This window comes from Natator depressus, chromosome 4, assembly GCF_965152275.1.
Source record: "Natator depressus isolate rNatDep1 chromosome 4, rNatDep2.hap1, whole genome shotgun sequence".
NCBI lineage: Eukaryota > Metazoa > Chordata > Testudines > Cheloniidae > Natator > Natator depressus.
Window position 1 is genome coordinate 39,988,258 of NC_134237.1, and position 23,814 is coordinate 40,012,071.

Genomic DNA, 23,814 nt, shown 5'->3' on the forward strand with positions numbered 1-23,814 from the left:
ATCACAAATCAACCTCTCTAGCTCTGTCCTGTTTTGCATCTCCAAATACTTCCCACCTTTGAGCTGAAGCCTTCTGTCCCCTTGAATCTCATCTCTCCCACCAACGTATCAAATGCCTTTCATAAAGTCATATTCTTCTTGTAACATCCCTCATCAAATCCTCCAATCGTATTTTTGTCTTCTATCATTTCCAGGGCCTTTTCCTCAGTCAAGGCCCATGTACAAACATACTCTGCATCTCCTCTTAGTCCCTTTACTTCCTTAAGCTTTGTTTTCTATACTATTCTTGACAGAAAGTATAAATATGTGGCCCCAATGCTCACATTCAATCTTAAATTATACCTGGCTGAACTTTCACCTGAGCAGTGAAGGATATGATAAAAATCAAATTAATGTAGTATGCAGGGGAAAGGCTGTAAGTTATTTAATTAGAGTGCGAAGGAAATGAGTCTTTCCATAAGTGAAGGGGCTACTTCAAAAGACTGCACTGTATCATGAAAGGTACATTTTACCTGCACACGTGCAACTGATGAATGAGTGATCATCACACTCATTCCACCTTAAAATGCCAGTCGTGGGAAAATCAACCTCTCTACCAAGGTTTATTGATTTGTAACCATGCCATCTTCTTTGATTTTCTCAGGTCAGGCCTGGTCAGCATATGGATGGGAGAAACACACAGAAGATATAGTGCATGAAATGTTCTTATCCTACAAAACCAAGCCCTATTAGAGATCACTAAAGATTCCATAGCATTTTTTTCCCCATAAGCATACCTGATGTTCTGTCCACATTCCAACTCAGGTTGGCAGAATGCAAATACCTATGTTTCCACCTGTAGTTTCAACTGGCTACATTATTCTTCACTCCCCATTCTAAAAACACATCTGGGGGTTTGGTGACAAAATATGTCTGCTTGGATTAAGAATATAGATGGAATTTACATAATCAAACTTTACAGGAAAGCTCTGTATTTCCACAATAGCACAAGTTCATGTTGTACTCACAGCCTAGAAAGACCTGAAAGCCGTAAGTGAGCACCACAATAGTTACGTTGCTATGCCCACACTGTTCTAAATATGTAAGCTACAGAACACAATCTCTGTATGAAAATGTTTAACAGCATAGATTTACATCTTTGAGCAATTAAAGACAAACTAATGGCTTTGGCAATAACTACCAAAAGTGGGAGTGAGGGAGGCCCACCAAGCTGGTCCTAGAAAGGTTTTCATCAGATCTTGACTTAGGTTGCAAAAGAGAAACAATCAAGTTCCTACTATAAAAGCCACATGTTCTTCTACCTTCCTTTTAATCTGTTTTTTCATTTGCTTAATCCTCAAATTATATTGGAAGAATTTATACTCATCTCAGTTTTACAATCATCTCAGTTGGGCACTCTCAGTGGCTGCCAATGCATGAAGAGTTGGCGAATGTGCATCAAGGATTTAACACATAAGGAAACTATTGACCAAAATAATCACATAAAACCCTTGAAGACATGTTAGATTTTCTATTGCTTTTTTTCACCTCATAAAGACATAACGGTGCACTAAATATACAGATGTGAAACAGAGGAAAAGTCAAGAAAAATATATTCAAAACATTGTATGTTACACTGGACTGGACAAGTGACATTTGCGGACGCCCTGTTCCCACCGATGAGCCAGCGGGGGCTCATGTGAGCCCTTTCTTAACAGACTTAGCCTCTGAGCCCCATGAAAGAAAACAACTTTTATTTATAAAAGAATGCCTCCTTGCAAAGACAGTCCTAAAACTGTAAACTAATGCAAATCAATCACAAGGAACAAAGAGCTGGACTCCAGTTCTACAGTTTGAGGCATGGGGAACCTAAATGCAGACGCTGTAAATGTCAGTAATTAAGTTTGGGGTATACCTCCAAGAATCATTTCACTAAAATCCTTCGGCTGGCCCCCATGCCTAGCGGTGTGATCATGGAGCACAGGAGTAAGTTACATTTGTGGGAGTAGGAGCCATTCAAAGACACGTTTCACGGATATGTGCTAAAATCCTATGCTCAGATGTGCTGGTAAAACTGTTCAGCCATCCAAGGGGACAGAACTAAGATGGCTGCCACTGAGACAGATGCTGTATTGCAGGTGTGCTCATAATTGCCACAGCTGCTGCCACTGTAGCAAAGGGATTTCCCCTCCTTCATACCCCACCAGTGCTATTAGGAAAGCATAAGAAATGTACTATGTAATTTCAGTACCTCACCCCCACCACAGCAGCTCCTCCAGCTGTGCTAGTGAGAAAGCAAGACAGGAGATGGTGCCAAGCAGCAGTTGGGCAACAGTCCTGAAGATGCAGCAGCTTGCCTCTCTCCTCATCAGGCTGGGGCCTGGCAGGCAGGCAGGCAGGCACTGGAGCCTCAAGAGCCAATACTGGAAGGGAACATGGAGCCTACACTTGCCCTCTCCCCACCACCACCCAGGGGAAAAGGGCTCCCACTTATAATCCCCCACAGCTAGGAGATACTCACTACCCTATCCCCAACCCTTTCTACACAAACTACGGTTTTCTGGCTTTCCTGGCTCCAAAGGACCCTATACCCACCCACCCACCAATGATGACACACTCCCACACAAGACTTTGTAATCAAGCCACCCCTTGATCCTTAGTCTATAAGTATCTACATGGGGAACAAACATTTAATAGCAGGCTCTTCAATCCATCAGAGAAAGTTACAACATCATCCAATAGCTGGAAGCTGAAGCTAGACAAATTCAGACTGGAAATAAGTCATACTTTTTTTTTAAATAGTGAAGATAATTAACCATTGGAACAATTTACCAAGGGTCATGGACTGGAAGTTTTCCTAAAAGATATGCTCTAAATCATTTTGGAGACGTTCGATGGCTTGTGTTATACAGGAGATCAGACTAGATGATCACAATGGTCCCTTCTGGCATTGGAATCTATGATCAGAAGTGATGTGCTCCCTATACTTCCAACCATCCCACAGCTAGAGGCTGCAGGAGAATCTGCCTGCCACTACTATTGTCAACAGGGAATTGTATGGAATCAATGGATTTTTTTTTTTTTGAGGGGAAAAGAAGGAAAGAATATTTAACCAGGGAAACTCACATGTATCACAGACTCAGGCTGGATGTGTTTGAGGGAGCTTTTTGCAAAGAGTCTAACAGCGCAGCATTGCCTATTCTCCACACCCCCAAATATATATCTAAATACTGGCCATTCATAAGAGATTGTAAAAAGCCTATTTAAAAGATGACAACGTTTATATTGCTAGTGGCAATATGTTCATGTTCCCTACCTTGCCAGTAAACCGTGTCCTGACACCTGACTGCATGAATCAGTACATATATTTGAAATTATATTTTCCAGCTTGGTAATAATGGGTCTAGTCTGTGTCCAGCAAAATGATATGCCCAGTTCTAAGTACAATTCCTGAAAATCAGCAACCGATATTTGGCCTCGCAGTCCATCAAGAAAGGATTTTAAAAACGATTCAAACAACTGCTGGCAATTATTTCAGCTGAAATGCTTTTTTAAAATGGTTTCCTAACAAGGCCAAACTTTAAATGTTTTAAATCTCACAAGACCCCTGTGAGGTAAATAAGTATTCAGGCATCTATAATATTACCCATGAATAAAATGAGGGCCTGAAAAATTAAATGATGTGCCTGAGGTCACACTGAAAGTCAGTGTCAGAGCTGGAAACGGAACTCAATAATTGAGCCAAAAAACATGTGCTTTCACTATTACATGGCAATCAAGTAATGTTTGTAAAATCATTGCTCTGATTGAAAAGTCTTTCCATGAATGAGTAGAATGGACTTAATTTAACTGAGAGAGAGGACGTGATCCCCATCCTCCCCGCCCGCAGCCCTCTAAACAGAAGGGCAAATCTGCAGACAGGTGGAGCCTCATGTTCTAGCATCAGCAGCAGTTAGGTAACATGCTAGTAGAGCATCATAAATAATTAGATATCTAAAATGTATGAAGATATCTACACTGTGCAAAAAGAAAAGGAGTACTTGTGGCACCTTAGAGACTAACAAATTAAGGTGCCACAAGTACTCCTTTTCTTTTTGCGAATACAGACTAACATGGCTGCTACTCTGAAACCTACACTGTGCAGTGGATGATAAAACACTTTTCATATTAATGTCCGGAAAATAGCTATCTGAGCTTGAACACAATGGTGTCAAATACATTACTGAGTTAATTCAGTCACATTTCTTTTACAATAAATGAAGTAACTGAGACTTATGGGGACCTCATACAGGAGGGTTTTTTGCCCTCTGACTAAGCTGGAGATCATTGAATCCTGCAACAACGTTTCAATCACAGTACCGCTACAAAAAGTACTAGAAAACACACATCTCCAGCAACTGTAGAAGCTACCAGATGCAATTTTTCAAAGAGCTAAATAATAATGCCCAAGCTGCTTTTAACGCCTTTCCACAGCATGGTCCTTGCCATTTGCTGGATGGCATTATTAAGCCTGCAATGAAGTTACCTCCAGTTTTTCAAATTTTATTTGACTTTGTCGTGCATTCTGCTACACTATTTAAATATGCACATGAGCTCAAATGCAAATACAGTGCTGTTTGCACCTGGCAGGGAAGGAAAAAAACAACACACCACCTGTGACAATAAGCAGACAGTTCTCTGCATTGCATGCAGTAAACACATTAGTTGGGATACAGAGACCATTTTTTGAGATTTTATTAAGTGAGAATGCAAAGACCTATATTTCCATATAAACAGTGAGATCATGAAAAATACTGTTTACTGCACTCTGCTTTAAAAAAAAAAAAACAACTACAAAAAACCACCCAGCATTCCTATTGTAGATAGTATGAAGCAGCTAGAACAAGACGACACCCTTGTACATCAGGAACTGCACTGAGTTCCGGAAACATATGCCCTTACAGAACTGACTGCAGGATCCAGACTTAGCTTTTTAATGTTGCTACAGGAGATATTAGATTATCAATTGAGAGCAAACTTGGGAACATCTGATCCAGTGATTCTTGGTTTGCTTGCAAATGAGACACAATCGCATCTGGAGGAGATTGCTCATCATTCATTTCCCCCCAATGCATGATATATGCTATGCCTCACTGCTTGTCATTCATAAAATTCCAGCTTTTGATATCAATGAAGTCTTATGATACAACACTACACAGATATTGGACACTTTCAGAAGGGAAAATTCTCTGTAATAAAAATTACAGTTTAAAATGTGATCTATTTCATTTCTCTAAAAGAAAATTCTCAGATTTCTATTAATATCTTGCTGATTCTTCTCCAGAGAAAGGTAAGGATGTATACGTAGGGCCCTTCCAAATTCATATTCCATTTTGGTCAATTTCACAGTCACAGGATTTTTTAAAAACGAAAATTTCATGATTTCTGATATTTAAGTCTAAAATTTCCTGGTGTTGTAATTGTACGGGTCCTGACCCAAAAAGGAGTTGTGGGGTTTGCAAGGTTATTATGGGGGAGCAGGAGTTGCGGCACTGCTACCCCTCCTTCTGCGCTGCTGCTGGCAGCGGCTCTGCCTTCAGAGCTGGGCGGCCAGGAGCCCAGCTCTGAAGGCAGAGCCGCTGCTAGCAGCAGTGCAGAAGGAAGGAGGGCATGGTATGGTGCTGTCACCCTTACTCCTGTGCTGCTGCCTTCAGAGCTGGGCTCAGTCAGCAGCTGCCTCTCTTCGGCTGCCCAGCTCTGAAGGCCGCAGTGCAGAAGTAAAGCTGGCATGGTATGATATTGCCACCTCTACTTCTGTGCTGCTGCTGGCAGGGAGCTGCCTTCAGAGCTGAGCGCCCGGCCAACAGCCACTGCCCTCTGGCTGCCCAGCTCTGAAGGCAGCCTAGACATAAGGGTGGCAATACCGTGACCCCCCTAAAATAACTTTGCAAATCCCACACACACAGCGCTCCTCTTTCTGAATCAGGACTCCCAGTTTGAGAAACACTGATCTCCCCTGTGAAATCTGTGTAGTACAGGGTAAAAGTACAGAAAAGACCAGATTTCATAGTCCGGGACACATTTTTCGTGGCCGTGAATTTGGTAGGGCCCTATGTATAAGGATCCACTTAAATGTATTGTATGATCTACTATAACAAAGTTTAAATTGGAGTACTAACACTTAATGCAATCAACTCCTGATTTTTAAAGCCATTTTGAAAACATTTAATATTTTAAAGACGTTTAATAATTAAGGGCTTAATTCTTCACTCACAACAAGCCACACCTCCTCTGAGAGTAGTCCCATAGAAATCACTCAACTAAATGTGCAGCAAGGTGCTACTCAATGGGCCTGTTCCAAAGACCACTGAAGTCAATATCTTTTATTAGAGCTAAAGTGAGTAAGGGTGATAAAAATCAAGCTTAAACCAAACACTTAATAAAATACATGAATCTATACTAAATAACTGATGAAAAACTGCAGTAAGAAAAATTATTACTGGTCAAATTAGGATGGCCATAAAACCCCACCGAAAAGCATTTCTGTAAGTTTCAAAATTTATGCCAAAATTTGAAAATTAAAATTAAAATCAGGGTAAGGGAAAAACAACTGGAAACTCTATTTCCAATGTTTGAGCTTGGATGTGGTGGTAATTTTAAATACAGGCACATACATTTATGTGCATGATTGTGAGAATGGCAGGGAAAATAGTTAGATAATGAATATTTCTGGAAAGAGGAGTAAACAAAGCTGCCTACAGAGCCATTAAATCAAACCATTTTAGAAGATGCCTTAAATGTAAAAATTCTCTAAAGAATAAAAGCATCAGAAGAAGATTCCATCATGTCGCAGAAGAACTGCAGACTACATTGCTGAATCACAATTCACTGACATTGCAAGCATTAATCTCGGAGCAAGAAAACAGAACAAGCTTCAGTTCAAGATTTTTTTCTTCTTTGAAATCTCAGAACTATTGTGAGCTGTTGCATTGTATATAAAGAGCACTCCTCCCATTCTAGCTCACATTTCTGATTAGCAGGAAAGATAATATAATTCTACCAAAGATTAATTAAAAACTTTCAATTTTTCATACCTTGAACAGAAACATTATGGGTCTGATCCAAAGCCCACTAAAGTCAATGGAAGTCAAGTCTTATAACTGTAACCAATTTGTCACTGCAACAGTGTTGAGAGTAAGTAGCAGAAACAAAAGGTCGTTTCATTCTCTAGTATAAATAAACATAAGCAGTAGCTCCCATAAAAAGACTGATTTCTAGCATATGTCTGCTCCTCTCATATTTAATTTACAGCATTATCTTGGCAGATAGACAGAAGCCAAACCTAAAATATATAATGTTCATTGCTATAAGTGTATTATGTGCCAGCTTACCCTGACCAACATTTCTTCATGGTTTGTCAGGAAATTTGGAAAGGACTAAGTCCTTCCAGTCCTCTCTGCATTAATGTTTGCCAAAAATCAATATTAAAACAATGTTTGCCATATTCCAGCATTACTCAAAATGAAAAGCCACTTGCTTGGTTTTGGGAAAATGAGAAAAACATATGCAAGAGAACACCTTCTCCCCCCTCCCCCCCACACACACAACCTGCAGAAAACAAATACTGGGGGTAACATTAAAGTAGCCTCCCGAGGTTAAAAGTTATGTAAAATAATACGATGCCCAAACAGTATTCTGTTCTGCCTTTATTTTCCCTTTGGGCAAATAAAGCAAAGTTTAAAATTGCCATGCTTTGGATTATATTCTAAATAAAACAGATGGACTTCAGCATATGAATGTAAAAATGCCATCAGGGCATTTGTGTGGCCCTAAAAATTATGAGGCCCAAGCTCTCTTTCACAGATCATCATCAAAAATTAGTTACATCTAAACAGTATGACATGTAGTTAGTCCAAGAGACTGATGACCTTCGAGAAAAATGTTTGAGTTGTATTTTTTTAAATGGATTTCTAACTACTTGGTTATCTAACCTATATTTTTTTCACCCCCTTAACTCTTCAATAATAAATTGCAAGCTGTAGCTTTTACTGAGTTGAATTTGACAGCTGAATCCAGGATGCTCTTGTATCAATCCTTCAGAGAATCTCTTGAATGAGCAAGTGTAAACATTTGACTTTTTCAAAAGAGTACAAGTCACATAGGAATTGCAGGCAGAATAAGGACATTCTGCTATATATAACAATCACAAATATTGATATTCTCAGAAAGTTATTTAACAAAATTACTGCAGATCACTAGAACACAGAAATTCTTTAAAGTACTATATTTTACAAAGACCAAAGAAAAACATGGAAGTATAGTTCTGTCTCAGTTTGACCTTTTAAAAAAGCTCATTCTCATCACAGACCAAGCACAGACCACATTACAAACCACTACGTATGGTGCAACACCGGAAACGTATCTTGGTAATATTTTTTCAGGTGAGCCCAGCAGAAAGACTATATTTCCCCTGAATTTTCTAGAAGATGATCCCACTAAATTGAGGCGAAGATCACATGTGACACAGTGAGAAAACATGTTCTGTCAATGTCCATATTTATCCAATCTATGAAAAAGTAGAGCATTTTCCTTCTTAGTCTCATATGTAAAGGTGTCCTCTCCAAAAATGCAGTATTTTGATTCACAGATTTACACTTTAAAGTAATTTTGCCTTAATAGTCATTAAAATATGTATTCATATTACACTTGGTCCAAGTAAATGGCTACTAACTTAGCAAGCTATAACTGCCCTACAGAGTTTCTGGAAAACCATCTATTTGGCCTGTTCAGCTGCTTTTTACTTTATACATTCCTGGCCCCAATTTTCAACTCCTGGCTACTCAGCAGGATTAAAATTACATTATAGAACTTGTATTCAGATCAACTCCAGTAAACACGAACTGCCTGCATTCAAACATCCAGGAAATCATAAAATTTGGTATGCAGGAATCTTTTCAAGACTCTCAAAACTAGGTTGGAGGAAGATGTCATGCAATGGGGTTTTAGAACAACTCCAAAAAAACCTCATTTTCTGGTTTGCTATCAATGGGGTCATATTAATGTTGTCAGTAAACACATGTGTTTGGCATTTATTTTTTGCCTTATAAAGAAAGGATACATTCAATATAAACATCAGCAACAAGGAATTTAAAAGGTTATTGCACTCCATGAGCAACCTAAATTAGTAGGCCTTCATCTTGGTGCCTTTACCTACGCAGTGTGTTCTAAAGTCTACCCCAGGTAGAATATCTTATTGCTTGAAGGTAACCTATAGAAATGCAGTGAAAAAGTGAGATAGTTGTATGATACCAAATTGTAGGGCATTCAGTACACAACAGATATCAAATGTATACTTTTTTAAAATTGATGAAGGCCAATGAAATCAAGCCAGTTGTCATGACACCACAACTATCAGTTGCTCTCCTGGAATACAGAACCAACTCATACAAAGAAGGAGCACAGGTGTGCTTGCACTGCATATATTCTCTCATAACAGTCAAAATGAGAACCAGTCACTGTTGAAGGCCTTCACAGGCTTGAATAAACCATCCAATTGTGAACCTTTTGCTGTTTCCACATCACTAGATTTATACTGATTTGGGGTATAATGAGACTGTCTTTTAGCATTCTCTCTCATGTTGTTTAGCTATGCAGAATCTGATTCATAGTGTGCTTTTACAGATAGCTTGACTGTGGTGAGACCAGGTTATAGTGTGCATGTAGTCTGGCAATGTTAATACTAATTTTTTTTTTTAAGCCTCATTTCCCTTTTAGTAAGTGCATAGATAATTCTTTGAATACATGGTGGGAAACAGGACACCTGTTGCCTGCTGCCACACAATAAACAAGTGATAGTATAGTAACCTTTATACCTCCAACCTCGTAAGGTGAAAGCCGGTGGAGAAATCAGCCTGTGTTGTTCTATCCCTCCCCATCTTCAGCCACAAGCCAACCATAATACTGAGGCATGACAACTGGAATGTGTAAAATCCTGTTTTCATTTAGTAGTGAATTTTGTAAGCTATGCTGAAAAAAAATAAAATAGGGAATTTTGAAGCTTTACAAATTCAAAAGAAAATGAAATTTTATTGAAAACTACATGGAAAAAAACTAGTGACAATTTCCATTTAAATTTAACAGGAACTTGTTTGCCTGCCTCAGCCAGGCCCAATTTTAAAATTTTAAGTTGATTATGGGTATAAATTCCTTAAAAGCAGAGCTTCAGTGGTATAAAGAAGCCGAGCTTCCAAACCAAGCTACACTGGGTCTAGTGTATAACAGGACTAAAATCATTGAACTTTAAAAAAAATTCTCTCCATGTAAATGGTTAGCAAAGAAATATTCAGGGAGGAAGCACCCATATTGTCACTTTGAAGGGCACTAACAGAGAACAAGATCAAAACTGCAGAATAATATGCACTGAACAGAAGAAATTTTCTCTTGCTTGAGTTGGGGGGGGTTTGGAATTTTTGGAATTCTTTTACTGTTTTGCCGTTATAAGTTTCATAGCATTTATTATTCTTATGTTAATTTCAATAAAATTTTTATCAATTTGGTATTGTCCTCAGTGTACATGTTCTTGATAAGCACCCTGAAAGTCCTCTCCCGATATAGAGCTCTTTGAGTTCTTGAACTCTATAGTCTGAATTGGATAAGAACCTATAAATCTTCTGGTCAGATACAATCAGTGGCAAGCCATAAAAACTACCCCATCAAATTCAGGTCTACAGGCTGCATATGGGTACAAGGTTCTGCCTTCATGGATCTGATTACAAGATCAGGGCCTAACTGTGTACTACTTACATTTGAGGAATAGTATCAGGGAGCACAGAGTGAATCTGAAAACTGCTGCATTTGTGTGTCTGGCTGCAGCTCAGAGCTTTCTGTCCTGCTGGACTATCATAAAGCTATTGTGACACCCTGACACCCCAATATTCACCATCATGTAATTCGGATATGTCCTATACAAAGTATGCCTTGTGAGGTTTCATTCTAAAAGTCTTGATCTGCTAGACAGTAATATCTAATTGGATTGTATGTGCTATCGTCATGTGTGAAGTTATGAAGTTTGGCTATTTATGTGTTCCTGAAATATGTCCTGAGGTTGAAAACACCCACAAGCAGTCTTTCAGGTACGACATTAAAAAGGCCAAATAATGTTAATGGCTAATTGAGGAAATGCACACAAGCACAAGGATTACCCCAGGAACTGCGTACAATAGAAACCTCTCAGAGATAGCACTACACAATGGGAACTATTTGACCCAGGTCACAGCAAAAGAGCTTTCCAGCAAGTGGGGAGAAGATATAAAAAGCAGGAAAATGACAGTATGGGGGGGGGGGGTCCTCACTCCTCCTACAACACCACACCTGGAAACACCTGAGGAACAAAGACTGAACTGTGGAAAATGATGGTCCCAGGCTTGAAAGATTTTTAGCCTGTGAATAAAAACCTGGGAAAGCCAAGGCAACTTGTGCCTTAAGAATCTGCCAACCTGTTTATCACTCAGGGTGAGAATTTGCTAATTTATCTCTTACCTATCTAGTGTGTTAAGCTCAGTTTGTGGTTTTTGTTTATTTACTAAGGTAACTGTGCTGTGCACATCTCTCTCTACACTGAATTTTTATGAGCTTGCGCTGTGCAGATCTTTCTGTACAGTGCAAGACAGGATTATTTTGGGTTTATCTCCCAAAAAGATTGTGCACTTGAGTGCTGGCTGAGTCCCCTCACACAGAGCTGACTTCAGTCGGTATCTGCATCTAAGTGTGGCCCTACCTATGTGTGTGTGCTGCAAGAGGCCGGAGAGCCTAATCCAGTAAAACAGGGAGAGGGAATCCAGACTGATAGAGCAAGAGAGGCTCAGTGAAACCTCAGTACATCAGGTGGCATCCCAGATGGGGGGAGTCCAACCTGTCACAGCTATATATTGTACTGCAATTGTCGTTTAAAAAAAATAAATGGTAGCCACCTGTATAACACAGTGCCCAAATCATATCAATGAAGATTTAAACACATTTCCAGATTTATTGAATACTGCTTTCAAATATCCGTGCTTTCAAACACCCTGAACGCGGAACGTGCTATATAAAAGTAATGCAGTTTTTCTGTAGCAACCTGTGGGATATTGAGGGGAGCATGCCACAGAGTAGCTGCCTCATGGCTCTTCCTTACCATCAGTCCCACAGAGCTCCACCCATCCAGCTAAGCTTCTCCAAAACTTGAGGAGATTGTGCTATGCAGCCACTGCTCCTTCCCCTCTGCAGTTTTTAGGCCCTTTTACAAGTTCCTTTCCTTATCCTCCTCTACACTTGCAGAATAGAGAGAAGAGAGGAGCTAATTACCCACTAACCTACAGCACAGATCTACAATACAACTGGAACAGTTTGAAAGCAGCATGAGGCTGGGGCCCAAAAAAGGTTACAACCATGTTAGACTGTAACAATGTTTGAAAAAGTTTTCAAACACTAGCAAATACAGGACCTAATCCTAGGTAACTCAAACCCAATGATGAGGCCACAAAGCTGCTCCCTAATATAATTTTTTTATCTCTGCCATTGCAATATGTTCAGGTTTTAAAGGGGCACCGTCAGGCTAAAATTTTAATAAAATAATAATAAGAAGAAGAATAAACAGTTTCTTAACTCTATCACTAACTTACGTTTTTATTATTTTTTTAAAAAAGGCTGCAGTGTTCATAATCAGCTTTTCACCTTTCTTGTTGTTTACTTTTTTCATATTCCTCAGCATGGATGGCAATCAGTTTCATCCTTAGGGTCTCATAAATTAGCAGAATTTAAGTGTTATTCCTTATTCCCTTAAAAGGAAATGGCTTCCCTTAAAATACATTTTAAAAAAAAATCATAGAAACATTTATATTGATGTTAGGCTTTGTAAAAACTCCTACTTGGGGTCAAAATAGTCCCCCAAAGTTAAAAACAAATTATTTAATATAGTAATTAAGAGACTAATTCTGCAAATGCTTTCTACCGGGTGTAATATCACTTTGGGATTACTCATCGTAGCAAACGCTACACGTGATAGTAAGTGTCTGCAAAATCAGCCCCATAGATCTCACCTCCCACATCAGTCTGCAGTCTGTGTTTTCATCCAGTTCTTGAGGCATTCGCTTCTCTCCTGCAAAAGGGCCAAATTTTTCACCCTAAATAATGATGACACAAAGAATGCATGAGTTACCAAACTACAATCTTTTGTATCACCTTTAGCTTCAGAAGAAAAAGACCATTTTGTTCTATCAGCCTCCCATCCTTCTAAGGAGCACACATTAAACAGGGCTGCAGCTGAGAACTGGATGGCTAAAACTTAAAGTTCATACACCACTTTCAAAAGTGTCTATCATGTAGAATGACAGGCATTATTGTACAATGAGCTAATATGTTTGGGTTTTTTCTTTTCATATTTTGTGACATTGTTATTTTAAAACAGTTTTCCCTACCACATATATCCTCCATTTGGCAAATAATATTTTTCTGTATTTTGAAAGAGGCTGAAATTCATGACACATTTGTTTAATAAAGAACTACAAAAGTCTGCACCAATATTATCTCTGTATACGGTTATACGAAAGTATTTTGCAACAGGCATCCTTATAAAGGGTAAAGTATTTGGCAGCGATAGAGTTTACATTAGATTTATTTGCATGATTACAGCACTGCTTTTTGACATATCAAATCAAAATGCTCAACACTGATGTTTTTGAACATACAGAAAAATCTGTATAAGTAGCACTGAGCATGTACATGTCTATAAATTAATTCAAGCCTATGTAAACAAAATAAAAAATGTAAAATATTACCTGTTATTCACAACACATGCCATGAAAGTTTGAATTGATATGTTCCCCCAACAGTTTTGTCCCAAACATACCACATTAGCAGCATGGTCAACCATTTAACTAGGACTTTATTATAATAAATATAGTGTTGTCTTCAGTTTGCAGCAACAGAACTTGTATATTATTGGGCTGCAAAATACTTTTTTGTTGAAAGCATTATCCCAACTGAAATGCTTTATGTTCCTTGTTCTGTGGCATAATTTTCTGTTGTTCAATAAAAAAGTGTTTTTATGTAGTACGTGTTCACATTTTTAAATATACGTTCTTGTCTACCATGTCCCTTTCCTGCCTCCCTACACTCAATCAGATTTGGTGGCTTTTCAGCTTCCATGCTCTGTGACTTTCTCAGACTAACTCACAGAAGGCCAACTGGGAAAAAAAACAAGTTCAGAGACAAGGTTTGTTCGAAACATCAGAAAAATACAGGTGATATACGGTCACCTGTATAAAATGGTAGGATCACTAGGAGAGAGATTAAAAAGATATCATGAAAAGTCCTTAAGATTTGTAATTCATGGTAGAAACTCTTCAATTTACCTGATACAGGTCACATTTCCACATTGCATAATACCCAGTCCCTCGAAATTCTTCCAGGTAATCACAGAATCATGGAACTGGAAGGGACTCGAGAGGTCATCTAGTCCAGTCCCCTGCACTCAAGGCAGGACTAAGTATTATGTAGACCATCCCTGACAGGTGTTTGTCCAACCTGCTCTTAAAAATCCCCAGTGATGGAGATTCCACAACCTCCCAAGGCAATTTACTCCAGTGCTGAACCACCCTGACAGTTAGGAAGTTTTTCCTAATGTCCAGCCTAAACCGCTTGTGCGGCTCCTGTCCTATCCTCAGAGGTTAAGAAAAATAATTTTTCTCCCTCCTCCTTGTCTTTACAAATACTAGATTACAAATACTAGACTGTCTCTCTCTATCGCTGCATCCCTAATACAATGTTTATTCTTGGAACTGGATAAAAGAACTGCAGAAATCTAAAGTACAGTTCTAACCAGAGATAAAAACGTATCAACACAACCCAATTAAATATCTAAGTATTCTATGTATGAGTGCACTTTAAATAAAGTTACCTTGACAGACAGGTCCTAACAGCTAAGAAGTCACTTTTATAATTTAGTTCCTGTAAGCAAAAAGAACATAATGCCAGATTCTCCTTTACACACAAGATAGCACTACAGTTCCAGAAAACATACTGCTAAACCTTAATATCAGCAAGCACATTACTACACACAGTTAGGCCTTGTCATCACTCGGAAAAATAGTGTGGTATTTTTAACACGTGCTAGCAAACATGTTAAAATTCTAGTGTAGACAAGGTAGCTGTAGCTTTAACATGTGTTTCTTGGATGAGGTAAGGGTTTACTTTACCAGTCAAATCATGTTAAAACTGTAACTGCTTTGTTTACACTAGTTCATATGTGTTTGCTAACACACATTAAAAATACACTTCCTCCCCTGGTGTAAACATACGGATTATTTTATGTTATCTTATGTTCTTATTTTGTTACTGTTGATAAACATTTGTATAGCTCCATAACTTTGGAGGGTCCTGAACAGAGATCTTTAAAAGGTCACTAGTCAAAAGAATTTAACACATAAGGATGGGATTGTAACTTTACAATTTGCCCACAAGTAAAGGGAAGTGTTTAATAATACCACCTATCTCTTACATTGCATAGCTGCACTGTCCCGGGAGCAGGCCAGGGTGTAAACTGTGACTGTCACAATTAATTCCCTGGTTTCTCTCTTGATCCAGAGGCAAAGTAGTCTGTGATTGTCCTTCTCCAACAGCAGATTACTTCTCCTTTAATGTTGGCTTAGTTCCACTGGCCAGAGAATTGTGAGGTAAGGAGAATCACGGTTCTGCCTACCTCCCCAATTCCACCCCACCCCTCATGGCCCCATCCACCACCCAGTCCTGCAGTGCCTGATCACGTCCTGCTGCCCCAGCCTCCCCATCTCTGTAAGTGGCAATAAAGGTAGCCCATGCAGGGCAAGAGACAAACATGTAATACTAAGATAACAGACAAAGGAAAGGTCCTGGAAAAGGATGGATGAGGGTTAAGAACATGGGAGAAGGAAAGAGATTACACAGCAGGCAACGTAAATTCTTATATTTTAAAATAAAAGCTGCAAGAGAAATGGACAGCAGGGGAAGAGAAATCAGCAGTGGAAAGTAAGGCAAATGGAGCGCAGAAGAGAGATTTCAAAGAGGAGAGTGAGGACACTTGGTGCACACGGAGGAGGAGGTCATTGCAGACAGCTGTGTGGAAAGAAAACACAATGAGAGCAGGATGAGACAGAGCAGCAAACAAGAAGACTGGAGCCCAAGGAAACGATGGAGATGAAGATTAGATGTACATACAGGCAGAACCTAAAAGTGACCGTGTAAATCAGGGGTCTCAAACTCCGTTTGCCTTAGGGCTAGGGCCAGTCCTCTAATCCTCCCAGTGGGCCCATAATGTCACTGAAGATGGTGTTCAGAAAAGAAAACGTTTATATTGTATTTTTTATTTTCAATTTCTTAGAAATAGTAAAACTGTCATACAACTTTATACAACTGTCATAAAATTCTTCGCCTGCCAGAGAGTTTTTAGTGTTTGCCGGACACCTGGCAGCGCTTGAGCTCTGTCAGTTTGTTGATGTTTGGCCTCCTTGACTGAGCATTTGAAACCTTCAGGATTGCAGCAAGGTGCGCATCAGATAGGTGTGCTCGGTATTTTTGACTTGTTTATATTCATTGTGGAAAAAAGTGATGCTGCCTCCATGGCTGACTCTGCCCAGCAACTAATGATTATATCTCTGTCCCTCTCCCCCAGCCAATGGGAACTACAGGGGGCGGCGCCTACAGCAGACATTGCCAGCTGTGTGTCTGCCTGCGTCTCTCCTCCACAGGCCGCAGCGGGGAGGTTCTCGGGCCGCAGATGGCCCGCGGGCCGGGAGTTTGAGACCCCTGGTGTAAATGCTGGCATTCCGAGGCTCCATATTCCCCGTGCCTCACTTATCTCCATAACAAATGTCCTCAGCATGCCATCCTTGGCTCTGAAACCCAAATTGGATTCTCTTCCTCTTACACCACACCAGTAATGGAAGTTCTGCAGGTCAAATTAGGCACACAGCTACACCCATGCAAACCTCATTGTTTTCAGATTATGCCCTCAATGACACCCTACCAAACCTATAAATCTAATGGTGCAGTGTTACACAGGGCATGATCTGAGGGCAATGGGCATAATCTGCCACATCGTGTGCTTAGATGGAGCAGAGCGAGGAGGCCTGGGAGTCGGTTGGGGTTTCCTGATGTAGGGCAACCCATTCTTATAGCAAGTTAGCTTCAGTGCAGTGACTGTATGCCAGTGGCGGCTCAGATGCAACAGAGCTCATCCTTCCTCTTATGAGGAGTGGCTGGCACAAAAGGCAGTAAAGATACTTTAGGCAACTTTATGCCAGTGAAGTTCCCTTTTGTAGGAGAATTCTCCACTGGGCCTTTTCCAGCCACTTACATAGCACAAGATAGCCTTAGCAGCACACAGAATCCAGCCCAAGGGGGCTGCATGGCTGAAGGTGAGGACATAATTTTATCTGCAGAACCTTAATTATTGATGGCAATTTACAAAATGGAAAGTTTGACTTTCATGACCAGGTTTGTTTTGTGAGGATGACAGTGAGAAAACAATCTACATTCAGCTTCTCATCCTCCCTTTGAAAGTTTGCAAGTACCTATCTCAGGTACCTCTATGGCCCCCATTATCACAGTATCTGATCACCTCACAATCTTTAATATAATTATCCGCATAGGTGTGTGAGGGAGGGAAGATTAGACAAACCTTCAGTTTCCCATGCTACATATGTTTTGCCATCATACCTATACCAGCAGCACCCCCTTGTGGAGGCATTAGCCACAGAAGGAATTCCGCCACAGCATTAGCCACAGAAGGAATTCCGCCGGCACGGCTAAACCACCTCCCTGAATGACATTAACTAAGCTGACAGAAGAACTCATTCTGTTGGCATAATGTTGTATACACTGATGATTTTGCAGCACAGCTATGTCAGCATTGAGCCCTGTCATAAATATAAAGGGAAGGCTAACCACCTTTAAATCCCTCCTGGCCAGAGGAAAAAACCCTTTCACCTGTAAAGGGTTAAGAAGCTAAAGATAACCTCGCTAGCACCTGACCAAAATGACCAATGAGGAGACAAGATACTTTCAAAGCTGGGAGGGGGAACCAAAGGGTGTTCTCTGTCTGTGTGTGTCTTTTATCGGGACCAGAGCAGGAATGCAGGTCAGAACTCCTGTAAAAAATCCGTGAGAAATCTAGTTAGATATGCGTTAGATTCTGTTTTGTTTAAATGGCTGATAAAATGAGTTGTGCTGAATGGAATGTATATTCCTGTTTTTATGTCTTTTTGTCACTTAAGGTTTTTCCTAGAGGGATTCTCTATGTTTTGAATCTGATTACCCTGTAAGGTATTTACCATCCTGATTTTACAGAGGTGATTCTTTTACTTCAATTAAAATTCTTCTTTTAAGAACCTGATTGCTTTTTCCTTGTTCTTAAGATCCAAGGGTTTGGGTCTGTGTTCACCTATGCAAATTAGTGAGGATTTTTATAAAGCCTTCCCCAGGAAAGGGGGTGTAGGGCTTGGGGGGATTTTGGGGGAAAAGACATTTCCAAGCAGGCTCTTTCCCTATTATATTTGTTAGACACTTGGTGGTGGCAGCAATAAAGTCGAGGGACAAAAGGTAAAATAGTTTGTACCTTGGGGAAGTTTTAACTTAAGCTGGTAAAAATAAACTTAGGGGGGTTTTCATGCAGGTCCCCACATCTGTACCCTAGAGTTCAGAGTGGGGAAGGAACCTTGACAAGCCCTTTTTGTGTTTGTCCTCATTCTAGACACCCTCACAAGGACATACAGAACGCAGCACCTTGGTGCACATGATATTCTATGCAGTGAGGAGAAAGATAGGTTCTTGAAAAATAGAGATGTGTTGGAAAGACATAGGCTCAAAATAAGCAGAGAAAAAACAGAATATATGGCATGTAATTTCAATAATATGAACACTGAAGAATTATCCTTGAAACTGGACAGGCAGACAATTCTGAAAATGCAAAGCTTCAAGTATCTGAGTTTTAGAATCCAGGAAAATGGGGAAATGGAAGATGAAATTAGAGCTAGGATAATAAATGTGTTGCCCAAATGGAGAAAGCTAAGTGGTGTAGTAAGATACCAATAAGATTAAAAGATAAAATCTACAAAAAAGAGTGGTCTGTCCACTTTTAATATATGGCCCTGAGTGTTGAGCAACAAAGAAGAAACACGAGCAAATGATCTGTTCCACAGAAAGGCGAATATTGAAATAGATGAATGGTGTATGAATGAAAGGCTATGTGAAGAATGTGTATGTAGAGAGAGACATGCTCAAATCAATACAAATAAACGTAAAAATGAGAGAATGCAGGCTCATTTGGGTTGGTTGTTTTAAACGCAGTCCTGACAACTATGTGGTAAGAGTCCAAAAGATCAAGACTGAAGGAAAAAAAAAATCGGAAAGGCCAACCGAAGAAGAAGTGGTAGGATGTCATAAAGGAAGATGTGGTGTTATAGAGGATACAGCACTGAACAGAGCACTTGTATGGGGAAATGAGGGGGGCAATACTCGTAGATTTGATGGGATTAATGCAAGGGAGAAGAAGAGCTATGACAGTGCTACGGGGTATGATTTTTTTACACTCTTAGCTGACATATGCGAACAAAACTTTGTAGTGCAGACTAAGGACAGGTCTACACTACAGCCTAAAAATCAATCCAACTTACATTGCTCCAGGACGTGAACCCTCCCAGCCCTCCCGTGCTGTCCCCACTGGCACTTTGTCAGCAGGAGATGCTCTCCCGTGAACATAACTTCTGCTTCTTGCCGAGGTGGAGTAATTATGCCAATGGGAGAGCGCTTTCCCGTCGGCACAGCATGACTTCACCAGACACACTACAGCAGCACAGCTGTGCCGATGTAGTATAGACTTGACCTGGAACAAGTTAGCTCCACTATTTTATATTTATACAAATCCTGTCATCCCAAAGGATCCCCAGGCACCTTACAAAGTACCTACAGGAATCACTTCACCAACCATCAAAACGCAGACATGGGGTGGAACGCAGCAATAGTATAGAGCTCTCCCAGCGCTATAAAAAAAAAAACCCACCTCCACAAGAGGAGTCACTCCCAGCACTGGTGCACTGTCTACACTGCCACTTTACAGCGCTGAAACTTTCAGCGCTCATGGGGATGTTTTTTCACACCCCTGAGCGAGAAAGTTGCAGCACTGTAAAGTGGCAGTGTAGACAAGGCCTTTATTGAAACACTTACATTGGTGCAGCTGCAGCGTTGTAAGTGAAGACCTGCCCAAAGACCTGAATTTTAAAGTGATTTTTTTTAAAAATTTGCAGGCATTTTTAAACGTAAAAATAATTTTCTCAGCCTTGGAGAGGAAACAGAAGTTGTAGGCAGCTAGCCAATATGTTCTGCAACACAAAGCTCCCAGAGGCAAGTAACCTTTTTTGAGGACTATAAGTATCTTTTCTTCAGATATATACACATTTACCAGTTCTAGCAAACAAATATCCCATTATATGCCAATATATATTAACTAATACCAGATTCTTACACTTCATTTCCTCTCAAGTCAATAAAAAATAATGAATGAAACTATACAGGATCATCTATCATAACAGTGACTAAAAGGAGACATAAACTGCCCTATCACTAAAAGGGCAGAAAATACAGTAGGGATCAACTTTAAAGAAAATCAGGCAGCAACAACTGATCTTGTTCCATTTCCAGCAAAGCACTGAGAACCCAATTTTGCCAGTGCTCATGACTGTATCAAGAGTTTTGTGATTTGGGTGTTTGAGTTAAAGTCTAGATGACAGAGAGAAGAGATTACATGAGAATCTCAACTTTCATTTAAAAAAAAAATAAATAAAATACAAAGTTTCTAGCCCTTGTGGTAACAGAGAAAAGCTTGAAAACATGACCTGAGTGCAACCTAAGGGCTCACATCCAAAGGCAAATCAAAAAGGAGGCAAAATGGGATTTTTTTTTAAAAATCACTCGATTTTTGAGGGGGCCTGCCTCGTTATTTTTGAGCAGTTGGGGTTAGCAATAATAATGATAACATAAGGACATCTGAAAGGAACACTAACCACAGGAAAGAAAGATACATTTAAGATGTCAGACAACAGAGTACACTACAGAATTTGCTACTCAGAAATATATGTCTAATTTCACATTCAGCACCTCCTCCCAAAAATTGTTAATGGAATTACTTTGGTGGCCATTACAATAGATGGTTATAATATAGTGTAATTAGTATTGTTCCCCCTCTGCTGAGGTAGGCTTCCCAGTGACATGGAGTCTGGTTACATCCTATGAACAACTTATTTTATTTATGCATGTACACCAGTCCTGGCACAGAGGTGGTCACAAACAGCATGCAGTCAAATTCCTTCTTTTAGGAATCTCAGCCATACACCAATGCTTGGTTCCCAGGAAGTAACACTGGCCTCCATAGACCAAGGAAGAGAGCAAGGCCTGCTGCTCACACAGATACCTCTACTCAGAGCGTTGCACAACAAAACTAACAGTAATATTTAACATGCCTTCCTAACATTGAACATTTGCCACCAAACTAAGAAAAAGTACTTGGAAGACTGTGTGTAAAATCACCACCTGATGACATCTGCCTAAACAGTACGTAGGAACTCTGGCACTAAGTGTAGGCAAGTTCTACTTTCCTTTTTCACCAGTTTCACACCCATGAAATTTATACTTAAGAGAAAGGGAAATCAGGCCCAAAACTGTAATGACTGTTGAAATAGGTAATAATTTTGATGAATTTCACTGTATTCTGTGGCGTTAGGTGAATTGCACATACAACAAGATAGCCCAAATAGCACCTCTCTCAAACCAATAAGATCCAAAAATTTGTTAGTCTCTAAGGTGCCACAAGTACTCCTTTTCTTTTTGCAGATACAGACTAACACGGCTGCTACTCTGAAAAGTGGGACAGACACACAAAACAAAAGATCCAAGAAAAACAAAAGGTAGAAGCTTAAATTAATGTGGGATTGATCATTTTAGTTCTGTACCACTTCAATTATGTAAATATAATGGGGGACACTGAATATTTCTGGATAATTGAAATTGTGGATAATCAAGAGAATTTTCAATTTAATTAACAGATGTCAGGGGATGTGACCTGTTTTGAATAAGAGGGATTTGTACTTAATGGAGGTTTCAGCTGTATCACATCTTTCACAGCCACAGTTTCATTATTCTGCAAAGCAAATTAAATCATTTATTCTGTTAAAAGTAAGAGAACAGCAGGAGTTTGGTGGGGAGGGAGGTATATTTAGATTGAAAATGAGATGGGAATGGAGAAATAGGTCAGGACAGGGGCACTGCCTGAGTTTTAAAAAACAAACAAAAACGTAACACCAAACCAAAATAAAAACCTCCTACTAACCCCTTCCTATGCACACGATTAACCCACTCTTTGCTTGTGCATCTACAGGTGCGGGGAGCTGGGCTAACCATTTTATGCCACTCCCCAAAGAAACAAAGCTCCCTAGGGGACGGTGCCTTTTTGTTGTTGTTTTTGATCACGGTTTCAGTCCTTGCGTGCCAGCAACAGATTCTGTGAAATGCACCAGAAGATGCTTCAGTTTAACGCTGGGGTTTTTTTTCATTTCAGCAAGACACTGCCCGCTGCAAAGCAGACGGTGGAGCGAGCTCTGGCAAAGGGGGAGTTTGGAATTAAGTTGGAACTCGAAAGCCCTGCAGGCAGCGAGAGGAGAAGGCGCTGCAGTGAACTCCTGTACTACGTGGCAGGCTTCCTCTGGAGAACCCAGCATTTTGGAAACTAAGCGGGGGGGCGGAGTAGCTTGCAAGCTACACAGCTGCTTCTGCAATACACTCACCAGGCAGCGCACAGCCCCCTAGTCTCCCCGTCATGCCGACCCCATGGGTGCCGAGGAGCAGCGGCGAGATCACCCACCTTTTTCACTCTCCGGGCCGTATAGAGCCCCATCCCGTCCTGAACTTTAGACGACTTCAGGGCAAACCTGTCCGGCACGTACATGCCCAGCATTTTGCACTGACTCGGGCCGCCTGCTAAAGGGGAGAAGAGTTAACAGGGACTTTCATTGCAAAGGGCAGGAGATGGGGGGAGGGGGCAGGGACGGAGGGGCCGGTTGCAGGATTACCCCGGCGAGCTCCTCGAGGGGAGGGGAGGGGAGGAGCCAGCGGCGGCCGCTGGGCAGCGGCTTCAGCAGCTGGATGGGAGAGCCAGGGCTCCAATTGGCTGAAAGTTGGTCGGGGGAGCGCGCGGCAGAGAGAAGGCGCCGCGCCTTAGGGCAGCGCCGCCGCGGGGGGTGGGGGGAGCATTTTTTCAGCCGCCCCAAATTGCGCACGCCAGGGCCCAGTCCCAGAGTGGTCGGAAGTTCAGTGATGTTCTGATCCAGCGCCGCTTGTTTCAGCTCGCTAGAGGCCGGCCGGCTGGCCGACGCGTTGGGTCCCGGACCTTTGGCGGTCTTCAGAGAACCGGGAGAGGGAACTTAGGCTGCTCCTGACCCAGTTTAGCTCAATAAGTAAGAGCCATAACTTTCAGAGTAGCAGCCGTGTTAGTCTGTATTCGCAAAAAGAAAAGGAGTACTTGTGGCACCTTAGAGACTAACACATTTATTTGTGTGTATATAATGTCTTCTGCAGCTTCCGCAGTATGCATCCAATGAAGTGAGCTGTAGCTCACGAAAGCTTATGCTCAAATAAATTGGTTAGTCTCTAAGGTGCCACAAGTATTCAGTGGAAATGCATCCGATGAAGTGAGCTGTAGCTCATGAAACCTTATGCTCAAATAAATTTCTTAGTCTCTAAGGTGCTACAAGTAATCCATAACTGTGAGATCCTGCATCATATTGGACAGTCCTT

General features: G+C 40.7%; 1 protein-coding gene across 2 annotated transcripts in view; it reads right to left on the reverse strand.

The window, feature by feature from the left end:
• The window catches only part of PRDM5 (PR/SET domain 5), a 131,922-nt gene extending 108,934 nt beyond the window's left edge, over window positions 1–22,988 (reverse strand). For both annotated transcript variants that reach the window (XM_074950019.1, XM_074950018.1), the window contains exons 1-2: window positions 22,883–22,988; window positions 13,035–13,118 (exon numbers count right to left, since the gene is read on the reverse strand). In XM_074950019.1, the coding sequence (XP_074806120.1) occupies window positions 13,035–13,118; window positions 22,883–22,975 (177 nt within the window). In that variant the 5' untranslated portion in view covers window positions 22,976–22,988. The remainder of the gene's footprint in view (window positions 1–13,034; window positions 13,119–22,882) is intronic.
• Window positions 22,989–23,814: the final 826 nt, after the last annotated feature.